The following is a 24,843-nucleotide window of genomic DNA, read 5'->3' on the forward strand; positions in this document are numbered from 1 at the left end:
GTAGAACTGTAGTCAGGGTGTGAATTGGGGTTTGGAACATGCTCATCTGCAGCTCTTCATGATGTGTACCAGACAAAAAAAAATTTAGAAAGGAAACACACCCAAATATTCACAGTGAGAATCACTGGGTGGTGGGATTATAAGTAACATTTATTTCCTTCTTTTTTTAAATTTTCCTTCTTTAATGCCTCTGTCTCCCTCCCTCCTCAAGCACCCGATTAGGTGGCCTCCCCTATGCTTCCTTAACCTCCCACCACGAACGTGTGTTGCCTTTATATTAGAAGAGAAAGTGCATTTTTGAAGATCGAGAGCAGGTAAGGCAGGGTTAAAAGACATGGGTTTGAATCCTACCTTCTCTCCAGTAAACAGGCTTGAAAAACCTCTGTTCTCTGGGGGCCCTTTTCCCAGACTTTACTGTGAGGGGTTAGATGAGTTGCAGCTCAAGCTTCCTCCCACAGGCAGCAGTCAGGGAGTCTCAGATCCTGAGGCTGAAACACCAAGACTTCCCCTGGTGTCTTGAAATAGAAGGTCCCTTCATGCCTAAGAGAAGGCCCTCTCTGTATCGGCAGCCTGGTTTGTTTGCCAGTCTAATGCATCCACATTAAGAGCCCAATTAGCTGGACACCGTACGTGCCTGTCACTCTCTAGTTATGTCTTTACATGCCCGATTAACTTTATGACTACCACTCATGCCTTGCATCCAGGAAACATATCCATCACCAGGCTGAGCGCTTAAGGGGAGGGGAGCTGCTGTTCACTCTGTGACATCTCCCATTTCCCAGGATGCTCCCACAGGCACCAGAAAGGGTACATCTCCTCCTCTGGGCCCCAGCAGACAACCCCCCTGGAGGTGACGGGAAGTGGATTCCCAACTTGGTCCGACCTTGCTATCCAAATGGAAGCAGATGTGCTGCTCCTTCATTCAAATATTTATGGAGCACTTGCCACGTGCCAAGTAGACAATGAGGACCCAACAGGGAGTAAAACAGGCGAGTCCCTGCCTTCGTGGAGCTGGCACTGCAGAGAGGGCTCGGGCACTACTGAATTCATCACATAGATCATCATAATCACGCTCATAGTAAGTTCCCTGAACGACAAGTATAGGCAGCCAGGAGAATGCAGAAGAGAGGGACAGAAACCGTCAAGAAGGGGCCTCTGAGGAAACACCCAATGAGTTGAGACCTGAGGATAAAGAGGAGCTGATCCAGTAAAGAGGGTGAGGAAAAGCACTTGGAAGAAGAGGGAATAGTATATGCAAAGGCCCTGACACACGCTCAGCATGGCTCATGCGCTGGGTGGAGGGAGATGAGGCTGGAGGGGTGGGCAGGGCCCACTCCGTTCCAGGTCTTGATGGGATAGCATCAAGAGGCTTTAGGTAGAGGAGGCTCCACATCCCCTGTTTTGAGACAACGCGTGGACATAAGAATGGAGCTCTTGAGATGCTCAGAGCAGTGAGAGTTTCAGATGCTGCAGTGGGTCCAGGCAGAATGAAGCAGGTAAGTCCCCAGACTTTGTCTACACATGGAGCTGGACTGGGTCTCTGGAAACTACAGGACTGTCCCCAGTGGGTCTAAGTCAGTACTGCTAAGAGTACAGTAGCAGGAGGGCCTTGAAATCCCATCGCCCAATAGCAGGCTCCGGGAAGCTGCCCCATGTATCAGTTTCATGTTGCTACTGTAACAAATCACTGCAACCTTAACAGCTTAAAACAACATATATTTATTACCTTAACAGTTCTGGAGACCAGATGTCTGACAGGGGTCCCACTGGAGACCAGATGTCTGACGCGGGTTTCACTGGGCTAAAGTCAAGGTGCTGGGAGGGCTGTATTCTTTCTGGAGGCTCCAGGGGCAAATCCATTCCTTTGCCTTTCCCAGTTTCTAGAAGCTGCCTGTAGTCCTTGGCTCATGACCCTTCCTCCATCTTCAAAGCCAGCAGTGCAGCATTTTCCAATCTTGCTGTGACTCTGGCCCTCCTGCCTCCCTCTTATAGGGACCCATGTGATTACATTGGGTCCACTGGATAACCACCCCATCTTAAGATCCTTAACTTAATCCCATATGCAAAGTCCCTTTTGCCATGGAAGGTAACAGATCCTCAGGTTTCCAGGGATTAAGATGTGGACATCTTGGGGGGTAGGGGAGGGCATTATTCTGCCTACCACACCTACATTCCTGCTCCATCTGCCACCCAGGTCCTATTTCCCCCTGATTCACGTCTGAATCAGACTTCTGCCCTGCTCTCCAGAGCAAGGTTTGGGCAATATCTCTCTGCCTCGCTGTGGATGACAGACAAGCCAAACTTTGGACTCTGCAGGATCCCAATCACCTTCTCCCGGTGCTCATGCTCAGCCCCAGGAAAACGCAGACTCCCTCCACACAGGTAGACACACACACAGGCATGCACACACTTTCAGAATTTAGAAATAGGCAGTGATGCAAGGCTTGGGGTGCCAATTCTGGGCTGAGCTTGCCTGGGTCCATATTTGGCTTTGCCACTTCCTAGCTCTGGGACCCCAAGAAAGTTACTTAACTTTTCTGAGCCTCTGTTTTTCATCTGTAAACTAGGGAAAACAAAGTCCTTACCTCCTAGGGTTGTTGCAAAAATAAAATAAGAGCGTGTGTAAAATGCCCGGAACATGATAACTACTCAGTAATGGTTGCTGCTAATTATTTCTTCTGGATATCCGTGGCTTTTATAACTCCCTGTACTCACACTTTTTCTATCAGGATGCTATCATCTGCCCATGAAATCTGCCTTTTGAAAAGCCTTTGAAGGGGCTGCAATGACTAGAAATGGACACGGATGGCACGTATCCACCCAGGTGAACACCACGGGCACACCCCTAGAGGCACAGGTCCACACGCACCTGTGAGCACACCCGTGCACGCTCACACACCCGTGTGGGATCACACCTACATGTGGAACGCGCCTTCCCATGCACGGCTCGCAGAAAGCCTAGCCCCATTTGGCTACCTTCTGCAAACAAGGAAAGAAACCACATCGAGGACTGACATCGCCTGTTCCTAAAGCTCAGCTCCCTCAAAAAGTGCAAACTGGCCTCAGAAACATTCAGGCAACCACTTCTGAGCTGTCAACTACATATTGCAGCAGCGTCTCAATGAATGTTGGGGAGAAGGCTGATGGATGCACAGTTACCCTGGGAAGTAGGCTTAATGTGACGTGCTGCAGAGCCAAGGTGCCCTGCCTGGGAGGCATGATGGCTCTGCGGGCGATTCCTCAATCCATGAGGGAAATGGCAAAAAGCCAGGGCTGTGCCACTGACGGGATGGGGCCGGAGGGGCTGCCTTCAGAGCAGCGGTGGGTGGTGATTACACACAATTCATAAAAACAGCGCGAAGTGGGAGAGTGGATGTCATGTTGTCTCTCTGGATCTCTGGCTCTCCCTCTGTTCTCTCTCTCTCTCTCTCTCTCACACACACACACACACACACACACACACACACACACACACACACACACCCCAATTCCAGATCGTGCTGCTTTCCCCCTCACCCTAACTGCCCAGTGGGGGGAATATTACCCTAAACTTGGCGTTTCCTTAAGTCAGTATCAGATCGTCTGCTGTGAATGGGGACACAGCTGCTCTGATGAAGGCTGGCCCGAGGCTCCATGGCCAAGATCTCTCAGAAGCCTATCCTAAAATGCCTGAGCTGCTCTATCACGGCGCCATTCGGCGGGCATGCAGGATGCGAGCATTTCAGACTCATTAACTCTCACTGTTGTTTATTGCTGTCAACACCTGGGAAGCTGTAGATCCTAATTTCTCTCCTTGATGGATGGGTGAATGGGATTCCTGCCCAGGCCTCAGCTCTTCGGGGAAGGGGTCACCTCGGCTCAGAGCTGGAGACAAGGGAGCCAAGAGAGAAAGACTGCTGGAGGGTACAGAGGAGTTAAGGTAGTCAGTCAATGCCAGGCAAGGTGCTGGGTCCTTATAAAGCCTGGAATAGTCAGGGTTACCAGGTGCTGTGCTGAGTACTCCATATGCATTGTTTCTTTTTCCTTCTTTTTTTTTTAAGATTTATTTATTTATTTGAGGCGGTGGAGGGGCAGAGGGAGAGGGACAGAAAGTCCCAAGCAGACTCCTCACCAGGTGCAAAGCCCGACGCAGGGCTCAAGCCCATGACCCCAAGATCACAACCCCAAGCTGAAACCAAGAGTCAGACACCGAACTGACTGCACCACCCAGGAGCCCCACATGCATTCTTTTCCTTAGGCCATCTATAACCTGTGAGAGCAGTTCCATGATTCACCCCCACTTAACAGATGGGGAACTGAGGCACACAGAGCCCGTGAGGGGCAGAGATGACCCTGGAGGCCAGGTCTAGCTGTCCAGATGTTGTAGAAGGATGAAGTCTTTGTTTCACTGTAGTGCTTATGGTTGGAGCTCTTTCTATCCCCTCCCCAGGTGGGGGAGGGGACAAGGGTTGTTGCAGTGGAGAGACATGAACTGCCCCACTGAAGGAAGAAGTGTGTGAGACAGAACCAGTTAGCCTGAGTGAAGATCCAAGACACCCTGTCAATTCTTGACTTACTTAAATCCCTCAACTCATCTGTCAATTCCTTCCCTCCCTGCACCCCAGAAGGCAATAGGATACAGTGGAGAGACAGATTCAAGTTCAAAAGTCAGGTTTGGCCATGTAAAGGCTATGTGCCCCTGGGCAAGTGTCTGAACCTCACTGAGCTTTGGTTTTCTCGGCTGTATGGCAGGGATAACAGACTGTCTCTCAATGAGGGGACATTAAGGAAATGAAAGGAGATATAACATATTTGGAAGTCCCTACCATAGTGCTTGGCAATAAATACTTGCTTTTCTACAGAACAGCAGAGTTAGACTCTAGCCCTGGAGCCAGACTGCCTGGGGTTGTAATCCCACTTCTATCGCTTATTAACCGTGTGACCGTGGGCAAGTTGCTTAACCTCTCTGTGCCTCAGGTTCCTCATACGTAAAATGGGAATGATAATAACGTGGTCTCGCGCATAGGGCTGTTATGAAACTTACAAAAAGGAATCTACATAAAGCTTCGAGCACAGTGTGGGTACATGGAGCTTCGTAAGAGGGCGCTACTGCTTTATTTCCCTAGAAGTTGAGCGTGGTACCAGGAAAATTCTCAAGTCTGTTTCTTCTTTCTTCTAGACAGCAGGACTAGAACAGCGGTTCTCAGCAGGGCGCGTGTGGCAATGGCTGGAGGCATCTGGGGTTGTCTTAGCTGGATGGGGGTTTACTAGAGGCATCTAGTGGGCGGAGGCCAGGAATGCTGCTAAAAAAAAAAAAAAAACCTCCTACGATGCACAGGACAGTACACACCACAAAGAACGATCTGTCCCCAAATGCATGTAGTATGAAGGCTGAAAAACCCCGGGCTGGAGGGACTTGGAGACCCCATGGTCCAACTCCCCCTTTTACAGATAAGGTCTAGGAAGCAGTGAGGTCAAAGTGATTCAACGAGAGGCTTAGGGTTTACGATTCATTCAGCACAAATTATCCCTCCAACATGTATTCATCTCTTCTGTTTTATCCCAGACACTGGGCTACTTAAGGAATTGAGAAGACTTCCATGTTCATCTTACAAAAACAGGCTGCATAAAGTATTATTGTGAAAGGACATTAGAAATCCAATTCTTGGGGACACTGAGGTACTACTACTCAATGATTCTTAACATAGGAGGGTTCAGAGCCCCCCCCCAAGTCTGGTGAAATCTATTAATATTTCTTCTCAAAAAATACACAAGACACATGCACAAACACCTCCCTGAATCCTATTTATAGAACACTTAGGCCTCCAGGTTAAAAAAAAAAAAAAAAAAAAGAAGGCAGCAGTGGGGGGTGGTCTTCCTTTTGAAAGAGGAGAGTATGATCTGGCTTACTGTCAGTGTGTCAACCTGATTCAATGTAGCAAAGTTATGCATCTTGTTACTCAATTCTCCCTCTGTCCACATTTTGGAAAAATTCTGTGCCAAAAACATAGGAGATGATGGAACTGAGATGGGAAGGTTGGATTCTGTCAACAAACAAGAGGTCCCCTTGTGTCTCTCTGCCTTCCTCCTCCATCACATCATCTGGACACCAAGGTTAATGACAAATCCTAATTACTTTTTGGGGCCCATCTGTTTAGGGAAAATGACCTCAAATGGAAGCCACCCAGCTACCTATCCCGTGGCACAGGCAGGATATGTGAGCTAAGCCTTTGAGAGGCTCTGGGCAGAAAGAAATATAAGGATGCAGAGGGACCTACCAGTGGGTAAAAACAAAACAAAAACCACAAACAGATTTTCCTAGGCAAATGTTTAACTGCAGAGTTAATACCTTCAAAAGTCCGGTGGACATCCTATGGGTGTCTGTCCAACTCACAAAGGTCCTTCTCACACTCGGCAGCCACGCTGGTGTGGCCTGGCACCCCTGGCCACAGCTGACTGGATGAGGGGAGTGCTCAGGGTGAGCTGGCCCAATCGGACTTCCTTCCCTAGGAATCTGGAATTAGGACTAGGAAGAGCTATAAAATCCAGGCAGGTATGGCACGGGTATATTTTCTAACATGTTGGATGTGAAGAAAAACTTTCCTGAGGCCAGGCTGTGTTTCTGCCCTTGGGTCCCTTGAGATATATCCCCATCCTTATATTAAACTCGCCTTTTTGCATAAGGTGGTAGAGTCTCCAAAGATGGCCGCCATTAATGCCTTCCTTCCGTGGGGGCCTAAGTCGCTCTTCCATAAGGAGAAGGGACCTATTTTCCCTCTCAAAGAGAACGTGGAGGGGTGATGCCCTGCCAGTTCCAGACCCAGCCGCTAAGAATCCTGGCAACTTCCATCTTTGCTCTCTTGGGATCCAGCTGCCATGTAAAAGCTCAGGCCAGATTACTGAAAAAGCAGAGATCCCACGGAGAGGGTGGGCCACAAAGAGAGTGCTGAAGCACAGACATGGGAGCTGAGCTTTTGTGGCCCTTGCAGGGCAGCCCAGCCACCAGCTGAATGCAGCTGAGCGAGTGACCCCACCCCACACCACATGGAGCAGAAAACCAACCCATCAGAGCCCTGCCCGAATTCTCAACCCACAGGATCATGAAAAATCAGAACTGCTGTTGCTTTAAGTCACTAAGTTTTGGGTGGTTGTTATACAGCAACACATAATTCAAGCAATCTCCCTCGAATTCATTCCCTTTCCTGCAAAGAGCAGTCAGGGCATGAAAAATAAACTCCACTATCCCACTTAGCACCTCAGTAAGGGACAAGGGGGCAACAGGAGGCTGTTTAATGAGTTTCCCTGCTGGTCATCATCTCTCCCTCCAGGGATGTTGAAGAGAGCAGAGCTGGGTTGTGGACTGAGTGGTGAGGTAAGGTTTAGACACCCCCCCCCCCGCCCCCGCAGGACAGAAGCAAAGAGGCTTCCAGGAGAGAAGCAGCTCTTGTCTGCCGCTTGCCTGGGGCTTCCTGGGGTGCCCCAGGGACGGAGGCGCCTCCTAGGAGGCCTGAGGGCGATTCTTCCCCAGATCTGTCAGAGCCTTGGGAGCACGCAGACCAGTACTGACAGCTTTGGAGGTACAAACAGGCGAACAAGAACTGGAAGAAACCATTAGACCAGCACCCAACAGGCTCCAGCTTCCAGTCCCACAGTGTCCCCCTCCACACCTGAACTTTTAAAATTTCCATGTTCTTCAGAGTCTAAGAATTTGGGGCCAAGCCTTCAGGAAAGACACCTAAGAATTAAAAGCAAAATTCTGAAGGTCAGCCAGACAGGAATGTGTATCTTGGCTCTATGTGACCTTGGGCCAATCACCTCTCTGAGTCTCTTTCCTCACCTGCAAAAGGAGGACAATAATAGCACCCACTCGACAAGGTTGAGAGGAGCAGTTAACGAGTTAATCCACAGGAAGTTTTAGATTCAGTGCTTGGCACATAGTAAGTGCTCAATAAATGGTACCTAGTATGATGATGATCTTTTATGATGTTTATTAATGATGATGTCCCACCCCTCCCAGATGGCTTTCCCTCAGTTCATAGAAAAGAAGATTCCACATCACAGAGCTGGTGCAAACCTGGAAGGGTTCTCAGGTACATCTGCAATTTTAACCATTAGAAGGAGCTCATTAGCTCTGAGAGGGCCAGCCAACAGCAGGTATGAGGTCCTCCATCAGACACACCCAACCACTATAGAGTCTGAGCAGGAAGGATCCTGAGAATCAGCCTGACCTGCCTCATTAGATGGGGGGAGGGGGACCGAGGCCCCAAAGGCTCATTGACTGAGAACCCTGGGTTCTGAAGTGGAAGCCCCGATGGCACCCCGTTTTCAGCCTTGCTTCGTGCCTGATGTGTCATCTTGCTTTCCTCTGAGTCCGCTCTGATCCCTTCCCAGGGAAGCATGGAGAGAACAGGAATGAGGGCAGGTTTGAGATCATAAGACACAAATCATGTTGGGTTGCCTCCGGCAATGCTACCAGCGAGCACTGGCTGCTGGAAAGAGCCACAGCCAGAATCCCGTGGGGCTGTCCTCCCCCACTCTGGCAGAAGGAACACCATCTCAGCGAAGGGACACTCTGTCTTCAAGGGCTTGGCCCCAGCCTCCCTGGAAGCCTCTCAAATTCCCTTTAAGGAAGCCAGGGATGCTGGAATTCCAGGGCTTGCCAAACAGGAGTCTCAGGGCATTTTTCTAGAATAGAGGCCTTGGCCAATGTCAAAAACTGAGCTTCCTCAGCAAAGTCATCTTTAAAGGACTGCCACTCTTTATGGAGCATGTGCTCTGTGCCAGGCACTACGATAACCCCTTGCACCCTAATTAAACACTCACCAAGAGTTAGGTGCTAATGTTGACCCCATTTTACAGATGAGGAAACTGAGGCACGGGGAGGTTAAAGTGGCTTACCTAAGGTCACACAGAGAGGACATGGTAGAGCTGGAATTTGAACCCAGGTATCTCTGACTCTGGGGCCCCAGGAATTAACCACCATGCTATTCTACCACATCCTCAAGTTAGCTGGGGCGATATGATAAGACATGGAGGACAAGGCAGGGAACCCATCTATCTTGTTCTAGAAGGCTCAAGCTTGAATCTGCTCAGCCCACAGGGACCTCCATAACTTTACCCCCTGAAGCAGCCTGCCTGCCATGTTTGTACAACACGGCTGGCACCCGACACAGCTGATTGGATGAGAGACAGCCCCTGACACAAGCCAGCTAATCAGAGCGCCTTCCCTGGGAATCGGGACCCTCTCGGCCACAGGGGACGTCTAAAGAAATTTGGAGCCTCATGGTCTGACACGTTCACTCACTCATTGAACAAATATTTTACTGCACCCCTACCATGTACTTAGGCTCTAAGAATTTACTAGTGAACAAAACGGGCAAAAAAATATCTACCCTCAGTAATCTTACAATCTAACAGGGAGATATACAATAGACAAACTAATTATGTAAAATATAAAATATGTTACCCGGTGGTAAGTGCTATGGCAGAAAAAGGCTGAGAGAAGTTTTGCTTTTAAGCATTTACCCTTATTACCCATATCCCTCACTTCAAAAGGCTGAGGCCCATTGTTGGGTGAACACACACACACACACACACACACACACTCATAGACCTCCTGCCTGGACAACTCCCCACTCTGGTTTCTCTTCTAAAAAGCAAAATAAGAGTGCAACCCCATAAGCGTGCCCCTGGAGACTTATCCCTTCAGCTACCTCCAGAGTAAGCAGATGGAGGGTGTGGAGCCTGACACTGACCCTGGCCATGACAGGTGTCTGTTGTCTGTCAGCAGCACTCCCCAACCCACCCCGACTAAAATGATCTGTGGAGGCTCAGACCAAAGGCACCGACTTCCACTTTCCATCCAAGACTCTTGTTTGCCCCTAGCTGAGTATGTGGGTGGAGAGATAAACAGGCACTTCGGTGCCCACATCAGTTGTAGGCAATTGGCAAAGGCTACCCCTGGCAGAAGGGTCTGGGGAAGGGGCTGCGGAGGAGGAGGTCCATTTGAGATCCTGGTCTGGGAGGACCCCCTGGGGGTCTGGCAATCTGACAGCCAGTTTTCCACCTGTGCCAAGAGACCCCCATACACCCGTACCCTCCCTCGGTCCCCCCTCCCCTCCCTACCCCCACAGTCACCCCCATTTTACCCACTCCTCCCTTTGCAAGACCACCCACATACTGCCCCCTCCCTCTCTAGCCCTGGCCTCACTCACTGATTCTGTCACTCTCTGACACACGTCACACAGCCTCCTATCACTATTCCTCGCTTCTCTCTCATACACATTCAAAAAAGCTCCACCCTCTAAACTCTATTTTTTCCCTTCTTCTTACCATTTATGAAAATGAAGTGTCACCAGGGTCTGGGAAGTGTACGTGCCTCACCCCACCTACTGCTTGCAACAGTCTTGTGAGCTAGACTGTCGTGTCCTCTGCTCAACAAGCAAGCGAGCAGGGGCTCGGAGAGGTGAAGCATCATGCCCAGGACCCATAGCGGGCAAGTGGGGAGGCTGGGATGGAGCCCCCCGTTCTTCAGAGTCCAGACCCACCTGGTTAACCTCTGCCACCTCCCTCTCGTGCTGTCTCCCTCTTTCAGGATCCGTTTCTGCCATTCTCTCATATAAATTCACTGCAAATGTGCTATTTGACATACTGTCCCTAGACATTCTCCTCCTTACCTCTCCCTCAGCTGTATATTCTGGTCTACAGTGTCTCTAGAGCATATTTCTACACAGCTGAGATTGGCCCAGATGCCCTGTGCTCACAATCACGGGCCCCCAGGCTCCAATGCACTGCCCTCTCAGAGCTCCCGCTCTGTAAGGCACCCCCAGCCACCAAGCCCTCTCCCAAGCCAGTCCCCAGCCCATTCTGTCTCCTCCTTCCTGAGCTCTCCCACCTCGTGCCACAAGGATTCCAGCTCTGCCAGTTGCGGAGGCGGGGGGGAGTGGCAAACCCCCGAGGCAGTCTGCCCCACCCCCCAGCACACCCCTGAGCGGCAGTCTGCTGGCCCTCAGGCCTCAGGGGCTCTCCAGATGGATGGGAAGTGTGGGGCCTCACCCGATTCGCTCCTGTTCCATCTCTTCCATCTTCTCAGCTCGAGCAATCACTCTGTTGATGATTTCCTTCTCCTCATCTGTCAGCTCCTCCTGCTTCCTCTGTCTGTCGGGCTGACCACCAGGATGAATGGACCAGCCAGCCTGGAGCCTGAAAGGTAATACGGGGAGGCATGAGGCTGCAGAGATGCCCAGCAGGAAGCAGGCAGTGGTGGTTAGGCTCTGGTCCCTGGGGTCTGGTATATCTCAGTTCAAATCCCCGCAGGGAAACTCACCAGCTGGAGACAAGCCTCAGTTTGCTCATCTGTACAATGGGACACTTTCTTCCCTCATAGCATTCTGATGAAGTTTATTTCCACTAAGCACTTAGTACATGGTAGACACTCTGTGAGCAGCATTTGTAGGATGCTCATGAGAACCCGGAGAGTAAGGGTGTTCTCAGGAGAAGAATCCAGAATAGAAGACTCTACAGCTGGAGCAGAAACAATTCTGGGAGGGTAGTCAGAAGCCCTGGGTCCCAGGTTGACCCAGCTCCTGCCTGGCATGGATGTTCTGTTTGGGCCACAAATGATTTCTTTTATAAATTAGAACTAATTGCCAACTGGGTTTACAAAAAGCTCTTCATTTCACATCAACATCCAGATTTCCAACCTCAAAAGCTGCCGTAGCTTTTGCATTCCATCCTGCACTTTGCTTGGCCTTTCTTTTCTTTTCTTTTTTTGAAAGCCAACATTGACAGAGCACCCACTGGGTGCCCACATGACCTCATGTCATCCTCACACGGTCCCTACAAATATGGAGAAATGAGACCACTTGCCCAAAGTCACATGGCTGGAAAGTGGCAGAGGTGGAATTCGGAGCTGGGCAGGCGGCTCACTTAACCTCCACAATATGGAGGGAACCCGAGCTCTGCCCACCCAGCCCCAGTGGGGGCAAGCAGATCAAAGGCTGCCGGGTGGAGAGGGGATACTGTAGTCTATGGCAAATTATCATCTCCGCTAATAAGATGGTTCACGCCCCATGGCACCGAGGTGCACCCCCTGAGGGGAGCACAAGGTTAAACACCACTAGAAATGCTTGTCCCTGCTAGGGAAGAAAATCAGTAAGTAGGAATCCTCCGGAGCCAGCACCCCACCAGCTGCCAGACTCCATTATTTCCACTGCTCTAATCACATCAGCAGGCATGAAATTGCCTTTTGACACTCAAAGTTGGAAATTAAAAGCCCTATCTTCCTCCCTCCCCCTGGCTTCTCTTCCATTCTCCCACCCTTAGTTGGTTCGTTCGGAAAAGCGGAGAGGGAAGAGTCTGAAAGCAAAGAGAAACAGTTGCCTGGGCGCAGGCCTTACTCTGAGAAAGGAAAGGAAGGTGTGGCCTGGGGAAATTCCTCATGGAAACACACCTTGTCCTGCAGCAAGGGCCTCTGGGGATGAACAACTGCAAAAAGCACTCGGACCACGCTGCTCAAACCCCCCAAGGACTTCTCACTGATTTAGAACAATGCCCAGAACTACATAGCTGTAGTGGGTGCATGACATTGTGAATATGATAACTGAATCGTACACTTTTAAATGGCTAATGTTATGTTACTGTGTGAATTCTACCTTCATAAAATAAAACCTGCTCTAAAAGATTTTGCCTATCTGCAAAATCCTACCCGCTCTATCCTTAACCTGCCTCTCCATCCTTATGGCCTTTTGCTTTCCCTTATCACAGTCAGCTGCACTGGCCTCTCTGCTCAGTCCTGAACACTGTCTTGCCCCAGGGCCTTTGCACCTGCTGTTCCCCCTACCAGGAAAACTTACTTCCACAGATCTTTCCAGGGCCGGCTCCTCATTATTCAGGTCTCGGCTCAAATAGCAGCTTCTTGGAGAGGTCTTCCTTGATCTCCCACAGCCCAGATTTACTTTTCTCATGGCACCCATCACTAACTGAAATTATCTTTGGAAAAATTTTTGTTGTTTACCTGGTTAGTGCATCTCTCCACCCATGCCACTGCCCCCCACCACAATGTTGTTCCAGGAGGGCAGAGGCCTTGTCTGAGTCTAGACCACTACCATGTCAGTTGTATTTAGAATAGTGTCTGAGAGTAAGCACAGAAAGATTTTGAATAAGACATGGTCCCTTGTGGCCCAAAGGGGTGTTAAATGTCTAATCAAAAGTGTGACCCAATTATGCTAAATGAAATAAGTCAATCAGAGAAAGACAAGTATCATATGATCTCACTGATACGAGGAATTTGAGAAACAAGACAGAGGATCATAGGGGAAGGGAGGGAAAAATGAAACAAGACGAAACCAGAGAGGGAGACAAACCAAAAGAGACTCTTAATCTCAGGAAACAAACGGAGGGTTGCTGGAGTGGGGGGGGGTGGGAGGGATGGGGTGGTTGGGTGATGGACACTGGGGAGGGTATGTGCTATGGTGAGCACTGTGAATTGTGTAAGGCTGATGAATCACAGAGCTGTACCCCTGAAACAAATAATACATTATATGTTAATTAAAAAAAAAAAGTCGGTGAAATCCAGGAAAAAAAAAGTGTGACCCATAGGGAGACCCAAGCAGTGGAACCTGGTCAGTCCACGGGACCAAGGACAGCTCCCTGGGGAAGTGACATCCATGCGAAGACCCCAACAAGGGTCTACTGTGATGCCGGCAAACCTTACATTTGAGACTGTTTGTTTGCATAGGCACCCTCTCCGACCCCAGGAAGGGCATTAGCCGTGGCTGAGTGATTGAAAAATTTGCAACAGCAAGGTATTTTTGTTATTTTAAAGAGGGCCCCCTAACTTATATAAGCTTCGGGCCGCAGCAGAGTTAGGGCCCCTGCAGAGACCCCAAGAGGTAAGCTGAAATCTGTGATGGGATGGCAGAGGAAGAGACCAGGCCTGGCGGAGGGAATAAATGGTCTTTGCAAAGGCCTGGAGTTGAGAAAGCTGGCGGAATGCCCGAGGAGGTGAAGGTCCATGTGGCAGCCAGCCTGCAAGATGGTCCCCTAAGACCCATGCCTCCTGGTATTCACACTGACTCCCGGCTGGTCCTGTGTGTGACTGACGAAATACAGTGGAAGTGGTAGTGTGTGATTTCCAAGGCTGGGTCGTAAGAATCATGCAGCTTCTGCTTTGGTGTCTTGGGTCATTCGCCCCGAGGGAAGCCAGGTGCCATGTCATGAGGACAGGCAAACATCCCGGTGGAGAAGTCCACGTGCAGGGGATCGGGGGCCCTCCAGCGACAGCCAGAGCCAACTTGACTGCTATGCGATGCTCCAGCCCCCAGCAAGTCCTGGGATGCCTGCTGCCCAGTGGGCATGTGACTACAGCTGCGTGAGGAACCCAGTGCCAGAAGTACCTAGTCCAGCCACTCTCAAATGCCCACCAACAGAAACTGTGAGATGTGACAAGTGGTTTCTGCTGTCTTGAACCACTAGGTTGGAGGTGATTTGGTCTGCAGCATTAGATAACTGGAAACACTTGGCTGGAGGATAGAGACGGAGTGGCATAAAGACCCACCTACAGTGTCAGTATACAATTTCTGTTGCTGCATAATGAGTTGTTACAAACTTAGGGGCTTAAAACAACACACATGTATTATTTCACGGTTTCCGTGTCCGTCCAGGCCTAGCTAAGCTGGGTCCTCTGCTTGGCGTCTCACAAGGCTGCAATCAGGTGTTGGCTAGGCTGTGTTCTCATGTGGAGGCTTGACTGGGGGAAAATCTGTTTCCAGGCAAATTCAGGTTGTTGGCAGAATTCATTTCCTTGCAGTTGCCTAAAGTGAGGGCTTGGCTTTTTGTTAGCTGTTGTCAAGAGGCCACCCCCAGGTCCTGGAGGCAATCTGCAATTCCTAACTAGGTGGGCTTCCCCAACTTCATCCTGTGGGCTGCTTGCTTCATCAAGTATTCCAGGTGAATCTAGCTCCTGTCAACTGAGAGTGTCTTCTATAACATAATGTAATCATGAGAGTGACATCAGGTCCCTTTGCTATATTCTATAGGTTAGAAACAGGTCCCACATCCCAGGTCCCCACACTCAAGGTGAGGGGATTACACAAAGTCATGAACACCAGGAAATGGAGACCACTGTCTGTCTGCCTTGCTTGAATGCTCCCCACAATGGAGACCTCACTCTCTTATAAGGAGCCTGTGATGTTCTGTTAAAAAGATCTTCCTTACGGTGTGCTAATATCCCTTAGTCTGCCATTTCTTCTCATTATTTTTAAAAGATACATTGGACTCTAGCATAATGAAGACCATTCATCCTTCCCAAAGAGCCTTAGTTACAACCTGATTCAGCCACCTCCCCAGGTCCCTCTGGCTTCCCATGGAAATGGCTGTCTCAACTGCCCCTCTTCTTCCCTCCTTTGTCCCTATTTTCTTCCTTCCTCCTCTTCTGATCCCTCTCCGCTTATTTCCTGCCTTTACAAAGCAGCTCAGTGACCAAAACAGAGCACAGGTTAGATGTTGGACCATGTACCCAGTGGAGACCCCTTCGAGGCCATGTTCCTGCAGCTCACAATCCGCTCATGGACAGGGTCAGCCAGGGGCCAGACATGAAGCCAACACCTCTCACCCCAACACACAACTCATTGTGGTCCATGTACATAGGAAACGGGTGCTGCTGGACATGCATGGCTCCAGAAACATAAGCAGGGATGGGGTTCCCTGACAGGGCGTGCCTGAGAAAATTGCCTCCATCTGCAGACAAGCAGACGGTCTGCTGGGGGCTGCCAGCATCTCTCCAAACCCTTTCCCCATTCTTGGCTCCAAAACATGCAGTTGACAAACAGCTCCTCAGTGTTTGAAAATGTCACCGATTGGTCTCAGTGGGGACTCGCAAGCCTCCTGTGGATTTTCATGTTTTAATTCCAAAAGCAAACAGAGGGAAATGAGATGGTGTTTCAAACCAAAGCCTTTGCTCTCAAGGGGGAGGTTGGGTCTGTCTGGGTCTCCCCATGATATGCTGGGGAGCACTGTGAGCATGGGAGTCTCGAGAATGCTCCTATGACAAGACAGTGGCTCCCTTGCCTGGGCCTCTGGCATAGGATTGCAGCTGCACATCCTTAAGACCAGAGTCCAGTGTTGGGAACTTATCAAAGACCAAAGTTGGAGACCAAAGTACTGCTTCTTTGAACAAGTTACTCACAGCATTGTACCCAAGCCAGAAAACATCCAGAGGGCCACTGCAGGCCAACGTGAGCCCTCCTTGACCCTGACCAGGCAGAGTTCAAGATTGTAATCCTGGGTCTGCTATGTATAAGCAGGTGTATACTGGGGCTCTGCACTACTCTGAATATCGGTTTCTGGATCTATTAAATGGGAATAATTTCATTTATTCTCAGGGACCGTGAGAGGCCACTCTGGACCCTCCAAAGCTGCATGAGGAGAGACCTGGCTCACTGGCTGGGACAGGTGAGAGGGAAGAGCCTAGCCTGTCTCCACTCTTATCCACATACTTAAGACAATGCTTCCTGGAGAAATATTGAAGGATTCCTGCCTCCTATTCCCCCCAAACTGTTCTTGGCAGTTCTCTAGAGGGATCTCAAGGGCTGCAGGGGAGTGGGGAAGAAAGGGACAGAGTAGGCAGTTAACCAGGCCTTCCATCCTCACTCAGCTGGGTTCTCAACACTAGCAAAGCAGGATCCCAGTTAAAAAAAAAAAAAGAAAAAAAATTTTTAAAGAACTTAATATTTAATAAAAGCATGAAATATGGTTTATTGCATTGATGACCTCAATACTTCACCCTCCCAAGTATCCATGCTCTTTGCCATGTGAATTTGAACTTACTCTCACCAAAGAGTTAGTCTATTTCCCTACCCGTGAATCCTTCCCAGACTTACGACTTGCTCCAACCAATAAAATGCAGAGGAGTGATGTTGTGCCCTTCCTGAGGCTGAGCCTGCAAAAGTCTCGTGCATTTCTGCATCTTCACCTCTGCCACGAGCAGACAAGCCCAGGACAGCATGCTGGAGGATGAGAAGCATGTGGAGCAGAGCTAAGCCATTCCAGCCATGGCCGTCCTGGATCAGCCAACCCTTTGATGCATAAGCAAGCCCAGGCAAGACCAGCAGGGCCACCAGCCAAGCCCAGAACCCTGGGAATAAATAACTTTGGTTCTATGCTACTGAGTTTTAAGATGGTTTGTCACACAGCCAAAGCTAACCGATACACTATCCACTATGGCACCACACACAAAGGTGAAGCCTGTTAGAGTCTCCACATTTATTTTACGGGTTGGTATTACTTGAAATGACAAGTTGCATAAACTTCACTATCATATGTTGAATGCTTTCAGCCACTAAAGGTCTTTATCCAGCTCTCCTCTTATCTGTCTTATATATATTTAGCTTCTGAATTAAGTTTATTCGAAGAAAGAGTTTCACTGCTGACAAAAAGTTTAAAGATCACCGCAGCTGACCTGCTCATTTCCCAACTGACTGATGCTCTGAAGAGACCAGGGAATTGCTAAGTAACACGTGTGAGTCAGAGACTCAAGAAACTGGCATCCTGGCCATGCCTCATTGGCCACCTGAACATACCTGCTCAGGTGCATCTGGGCAGTGTCAGAAGGAGCCCTCCCACCACAGCCAGCAGCCACAGCCCCCAAGGCCGAATGAAATCCATCCTGACTCCTGATGGCAGCACCTCACAGGTGCTGCTCCCTAAAATACTGCAAAGGCCAGACTCCCGCCTCCTTTTGGCCTCCCACCTCGATTCTTCATTTCACACACACAAGAGTCACATAATAAATACCCGCCAGATGTCTCTATTAATAAATTATAATTCCCAAAAGGAGTGGGATGATGGAAGTGCTGTCGGGGCACGAAAGCTCTGAAGCATTAAATAGCAGCGGTGTGCAGAAAATTAATCCTTTTTCTTTCCTTTCTTCTTCTCCACCCCCCTTCCCCCCAGGATGCCAACAGAGGCAGGTGTCAGCAGGAAGTCTCTTTACGGCTCAGTGAATGAGGTTTTAATGAATCCGGGAGGAAAGGATGGGGAAGGAGAGGCTGCTACACCACAAAATGGTTTAATATGCCCTGCTGGCACAAAGACCCTTTTGGATGAAATTTACCTCTACCAAACCAAAGGGGGTGCAGAAGGGATGCTGTGGCCCCCCCACCCCCTTTAGAATGTGAAGGAAATCTCAGGGGGCCTGCTAATCTTTTAAGTCAGACTGAGTTCTACTCACTTCCTCTAAATTTCCACGCTACTCTCCTATTTGGATTTTGCACCTGCTGTTCCCCTACCTGAAACTCCTCTGTCTCTTCCCCATCTTGCTCCTCCATCGCATGGTCTCAGTTTACACGTCACTTCTTCCAGGAACTCTCCCACCACGACTGCCAAGTCTGGGCTGGGCGCCTCTCCTTGTGCCCCACAGCCCACTGTGATTCTGCTACTACAGTTCCTTGCACATTTGTGTATTTGTTGCTGACTGGCTGTTCATTTGTTTGTAGACCCCACTAGACACATACTCATACCTGGCTATCCCTGTATCCCTGGGGCTTGGCACGGTGTTTTATACTTGGTAGGCACTTGGTATTTGTTAATGAAGGAAGAAAGGGGGGAGGGAAGGGTTGAAGGAGAGAAAGAGAATGAACATACACCCTTTCGACTTTCAGCCCTCGGGGAGCCTCCAAGAGCCCTGGCACCCTCTGGAGTCGTGAACTTCTCTCTTGGGATGTTCATATTTATGATCTGACAATGTCCCAGCCTCTTTCTCTGGATGTCTGAATAATATACTCACAATATTCACAAAACGCTGATCTGGTCTGGCCAGAGTGTTATCAGCCAACAAGAGAGATTGCAGAACATTCAAATAGTCTTTAGTGATCAGCTTGTCCCAAGCCCCCAGCTGACAGATATGGAGGGAGGGTCGGAGTCGGGGAAAGAATTTCCCCAAATCACCTGGTTAAGTGTTTATCAGCATTAAGAAAGCCTTTAAGGATTCTGGGCCTGATGTGGTCACTTGGGTCCAAAAAAGCTGAAATTATGCAAGTGCTATATGTATATACAAGTTCCATATGTAATATATATATATACACACACATATAATATATATTACAAGGTATATATAACATATATACACAACATATGTGTGTGTGTATGTGTATGTGTAAACACACAATGTATATATATACAAAGGTAAGTCAAGGTTGTAATTCACACATGCCTCTGACTTTGCTTGGTGCTTTACAGTTTACAAAGCTTTCCTGTGCATCTCATTCGATCCTACCACCACTCGCAGAGGGAGGAAGGACAGGGTTATCAGATGTACCTTACAAAGGAGGGAGCCAGGACTCAAGGAGGTGAAGGGCGTGTCTCCAGGCCACGTTGAAACTGAGTACCACAGCAGGACTCAGTCCTGGGTTTTCCGATGGCAGGCCTAGTGTTCTGCTGCTGGCTTTGTGATAACTTCCCCATCTCAGGGAAGGGTAAAAACGGCTTTCCAGAGCTTCTCAATGTGCACACACAACCAAAGCTTGGTCTGCTTTGCAGCCTGACTGTTCATTTATTGGACCCAGCATTCAATCTGTCATGCATATTGAGGAAATGAATCTAATTTAAAACAGAAACATTGTAAGCAAAGATAGGACCTCTGCGTCAAAGGCACTTCACTGGGAAATGAGACTGACCTCCCATGAGGTGACAGGGACCATATGTGCGGCACGTAACTTTCCACAGGCTCTGTTCTGTTCCTCATCACCTTTTATTAATGACAGCAGTTATGTGAGCTAACACTGTCTTTATCTGAGAACATTGTTCCCAGGCAAATGTTGCAGAAGAGGGCACAGAGTGGTCCATAAATTTGCTGGAATCCCACAGATTACTAACAAGGATGAAACTGAGAGCTCTCCTAAGGAATGCACTCCATCTTTTTACCAAGATCATTTTTGGAAACTTCATAATTTTTTTTTTCCTCAGGAAACTTGGGTTTGTTTGTTTTCTTTTTTAGATATGCAAAACTTGCTAGTTCCTTTTTTAACCAGCTCTCTTTAGGGGCAAAGCTAATTTGATCAGAAAAGAGATCAAATTCAGTTTGTAGCAAAATTAAAGTATCAGAATACTCACGGTTCTTTATCACTGAAGGAAGGCAAAGAAAGGAGAGAAAGAGAAAATAAAGTTAGGAAAGAAATCTCCTAACGCTGCCAACACTGGATGCAACAACCACAGCGTGTAAATTGCAATGACCTACTTCTGGTATGATTACCCCCCACCCCAGTCATTATCATCTCATTTTGGCACATCCGAAAAGGGCTGCTGCAAAGTAAGGTTGTAAAATCCTCAGCTTTGATTAAAATGACCAATCAGTTCAGCTTATTAATTAACTGAGCTGAACATTGATGTATGTGAACAATGGATTTTCGGTACCAAAGAGAAATCACCTACCTAATGGCAGCATGGCTAGCCTCATCCTGGGGGATGAGGAGCACACTGAGGGAGGGCCATGAGCCCCGAACAAGTCAGCGGATCATTCATTTGCAGTCCCCCATTTTGGTAAAGCAAGTTGTTCCAGAAAGGAGAACTGGATCTCCATGTACTAGGGGAGCAATCATAGCCATGTCATGGCCTCCCTATGTGCCTCAGTTTCCACCCCCAAGCTCTGGTACTCTCTGGCTTGCAGACTTGAAAGCCATGGAGAAATGTCAACTTTCAGGCACCAGGATTTCTCCCCACGTATTCCCAACACAGGGAGCACCCTCCCCAAGCAAGAAGCAAATTGCTTCCCGGCTTTCAAACGCAATCACAATGACAGTGTTTCAAACACCGTCATTAGATTCAAGGAGGCTGAGAGAGGAAGGTATTTGAAAATCACGAAAGCATCTGAAAATCACAAAAATTGTAAATGTCTCTGGCTAGCCAGCAGTTAATTAGGAGAAAAGCATTAGAGGCGTCTGCATGAGCTGCAGCAGATGAGCCAGCATGTGTGATGACTGTAATTCACCCATTAGCATTTATTTGAAAAATAATTTTAATATCTGACAGAAACGCAGGAGCAATCAAGGCAGCTGGATGTGCGCAGAATGCAAGATGTTTCGTAGGAGCCCGGCAGCACTTTAATGAAACAACGTCCAGACTGTTTGAATAATTCTAATTTAATTGTAGGGCAAATTGTTTGGCTTCATATTGACTAAAGTAAACTCTGATGGATGGTATTTTAATTAACTGACATTTCTTAAATAAAATAAATATTTTACCCCCAGCCACCCTTCAGGCAACTGTTTATCTTACAGAGACACAATTTTTGGCTGATGGAATACTCTCTGCAAAGTAAGTTTGGCTCCAAGAGGACACCACGGGAAGGGCTTGGCAGACTAGAAGTTTCCTTTTGACAAGGAAGCCAACAGAGTTCCCTGGGGTCTTCAAAACTGTAAAATTTGTAGAACTAGAGGTCTTAGAAGGAAGCGGACAGGGGCTTTTGCTTCAGAGAATATGAGTGGACTAAATATTCAGAAAGACCCTTCACCAGTATATAATTAGGTCCTAGATAAATTAGAGCAGACGCTCTTTTTAAAAAGATTTATGTATTTATTTGAGAGAGAGCGAGAGAGAGAGAGCGCATGAGCAGAAGGGGAAGAGGGAGAGGGAGAGAGATTCCCCAGCAGACTCCGCACTGAGCGCAGAGCCGGACACGGGGCTTGATCTCACGACCCTGAGATCACGACATGAGCTGAAACCAAGAGTTGGACGCCCAACTGACTACACCACTCTGGCGCCCCAGGGCAGACTCTTTTTTAATGCAGTTCTGGGATTGCTAGAAAGCAAGGGAATTCTCCAACTGCCTCCCCTGGCAAAACAAATAAACAAAATAGACTTTGTCAAAATAAAAATGTTTCCTCCTCAAAAGATTTTGTTATGAGAAAGAAAAGGCTCATCGTAGACCAAGAGAAAATATGTGCAAAATGTGTTTCCAAAAAAAGGACATTTATCCATAACATATGAAAAAAACCCTGTAAAATTTAACAAGACGGTAAATGACCTGATTTTAAAAATGGACAAAAGATTTGAACACATTTCAACAAAGAGGTTAGAGGAATGGCGAATATTACATAAGATGTTCAGCATCATTAGTCAGTAGGGAAATGAGAGTGAAAGCCATAGAGAAATGCCACTGTGCACACACACTAGAAGGGTTAACACTGGAAAAACTGGTCATCTCCAGAGCTGGGGTGGAGTCAGAGAAGCTGGAACTCTCTCCCATGCCCGCCGGCGGGAACATAAAATGGCACAACCAACTTGGAAAATGGTCTGGCTGCTTAGTGAGAAGTCCCTATTATGCAAGTAGGGACAGTCTACTCCCAAATAATTACCCAAGAGAGAGGAAAGCATCTCTATAGGAGGTTTCATTTGTACCAGCCCCAAACTGGAAACAGCCCAGAGTCCCTCAGTAGACAGATAAATTAGTGGTATATCCACACAACGAAATGGAATTCAGTCATACCAATGAACAGACTATTGCTACGCAAAACAGTTTGGATGTTCTGGAACAATAGGGATGGCTCATGAAATAAATTGTGCTGAGAGAAAGAGAAGAGACATCTCTTCACCAAAAAAGAGTTCGCGCTCTACAATGCCATTTCTAGGACATTCGGGAAAATGCAAACTAATGTCTAGTTACAGAAAGATGAGCAATTACCTAGAAATGGGTGGGGAGGAGATGGAAGAAGAGGCACAAGGAAGCTTCTGGGATGGACGGATTTGTTCACTATCTTGGCTATTGTTTTTTTTTTTTTTTTAAAGATTTCATTTATTTATTAGAGAGAGAGAATGAGAGATAGAGAGCACGAGAGGGAAGAGGGTCAGAGGGAGAAGCAGACTCCCTGCTGAGCAGGGAGCCCGATGTGGGACTCGATCCCGGGACTCCAGGATCATGACCTGAGCCGAAGGCAGTCGTTTGACCAACTGAGCCACCCAGGCGCCCTTGGCTGTTGTGACAGCTTCACGAGTATATGTTTTTACAATGACCAAATCATACTTTGTGTGCTGTTGAAGGTGCGTATGTATACCTTTATAAAGGCAATCTTTTGAAAAAGAAAAAGAAGACCCAACAGACGGGATCCAGGACAGTGAGCTGTGAGCAAGAAGCTGAGGCAAACACCAGCACTGCTGTTCTGGAGTCTGACCTTCAGCTCCTCAGGGGCGGAGACGTTCAATCTGAGACCCCGACATGGAGCCAGGACCCTCTGTGGGGGGTGAGGGGGGCTAACGTCATCCCAGGGGGAGTGGTACCCCTGACCAGGCAGGAGCAAGAGTGCCAATCCCTCTGAAGAAAAATATCCCTGAAGGAGAATCTCCAGGATTCTCACAGATTGAGTGCACAATAAGAAATTACCAAGTGTTCAAAGAAACAAGCCATTTTGAGTGAAAATCTCCAGGAATGATAAACAGCAGCCTTAGATTGTCAAGCAATGGTGTGCTGGTGAACTTTTCTTTTCTTTTTTTTTTTTTAAAAGATTTTATTTATTTATTTATTAGCGAGCAAGAGAAAGAGAAACAGCACGAGAGGGGAGAGGGTCAGGGGGAGAAGCAGGCTCCCCGCTGAGCAGGGAGCCTGATGTGGGACTCGATCCCAGGACCCTGGGATCATGACCTGAGCCGAAGGCAGTCGTTTAACCAACTGAGCCACCCAGGCACCCCGTGCTGGTGAACTTTTCACAACTGACGATTTAACAGTGGGGAAAAAGCCCCACTGAATGCAAAACCAGGAAGAAATACACAGTAGTGTATCATTATATACATGGGTATGGTAGACGTACATAACATAACACAGAGAATAACAAAATGTCGTAAAATAATTAAGTGATTAATTTTGAGTCTTTACATCCTTTGTGTTGAGTATCATTTAACTGTAGAATTACAAACTCAATTTTTCAGAATGGTTGTGTTTAATTACTGGCTTGCAAAATGCCTGAAAATTTATCAGCTCTCATGAGCCAGGGTGGTACAGATCCGAGGTGTCACTGATTTGCGTATAATAATCACTGGATACAGAATGTGATGTCACCTTTATGTCCCATTTCCCAATTTTTAAATCATTAGGCCAAAAACAAACAGTAAGAAAATACTTCTGTGAGTCAGAGTCAGCTGGTGGCCTGCCATTTTGCGCCCTGTGACTTAGTCCAACTTCTTCATGTGATTGATAAGAAAACTGAGGCCCAGAAAGGGGCAAAGCTTCGCCTATGATCACACAGGAAATGAGCTTGGGTCTAGAAGCAGAACCAAGCCTGATTCTAAGGACCGGGTCCATGCTCTTACCGCCATCTCTAATATGGGGCATGCAGCTCAGAATTTCCTCTTGTTATTCCAACCTTGCAAAGCAGTAAAATCAGTGAAGTTTCTATAACAATACCCCTACCAGATCCATTTCTTCCCACCCCAGGGAAGGAAATTCTATTTGTTTCTTTGCAACTCCTTTCTCCCTCACTGACCCCACACAAGCCACACCCCAGAAGACACAGCCACTTACTTTGATTGAAGAGGTCGGTCACTGGGACACATCCAACGGCTAGAGCTGTTGCTGAATACGGTGTCCGTCATGGCAGAAGTTCGGTGCTCCTGGAAAATAGGAACCCAGAGAGGACATCACCCAGTTATCCAGCCGCTCTTTGTATTTCTCAAGTCCTTCCTCTATGCCAAGCACTCCGGGGCATGCAGAGAAGAAAGGGAACTTCACCCAGCTTCTCCACTTCCCAGATGGGGAAAACTGAGGACATCACACTTCCCCTAGTGGCAGAAATGGATCAGAGCAGAGAGCCTTCTTCCTTAAATGCACATTCTTCTCATTCACTAACCCAGATGACATGCCCAGCAGGGGGAGGGTCATCA

At 48.2% G+C, this 24,843-nt stretch overlaps 1 protein-coding gene across 3 annotated transcripts in view; it reads right to left on the reverse strand.

Moving 5' to 3' along the window:
• RPH3A (rabphilin 3A) overlaps nt 1-24,555 on the reverse strand; it is a 65,168-nt gene extending 40,613 nt beyond the window's left edge. For 2 of the 3 annotated variants that reach the window (XM_088019291.1, XM_028116680.2), the window contains exons 1-3: nt 24,485-24,555; nt 20,089-20,100; nt 11,035-11,181 (exon numbers count right to left, since the gene is read on the reverse strand). In XM_088019291.1, the coding sequence (XP_087875417.1) occupies nt 11,035-11,181; nt 20,089-20,100; nt 24,485-24,555 (230 nt within the window). The remainder of the gene's footprint in view (nt 1-11,034; nt 11,182-20,088; nt 20,101-24,484) is intronic. The other variant, XM_028116679.2, reaches the window with a different exon arrangement.
• Nucleotides 24,556-24,843: the final 288 nt, after the last annotated feature.

The sequence above is a fragment of the Eumetopias jubatus genome, unplaced genomic scaffold (assembly GCF_037043125.1).
Source record: "Eumetopias jubatus isolate StellerSeaLion01/CBP00866 unplaced genomic scaffold, mEumJub1_p1.0 scaffold_16, whole genome shotgun sequence".
NCBI lineage: Eukaryota > Metazoa > Chordata > Mammalia > Carnivora > Otariidae > Eumetopias > Eumetopias jubatus.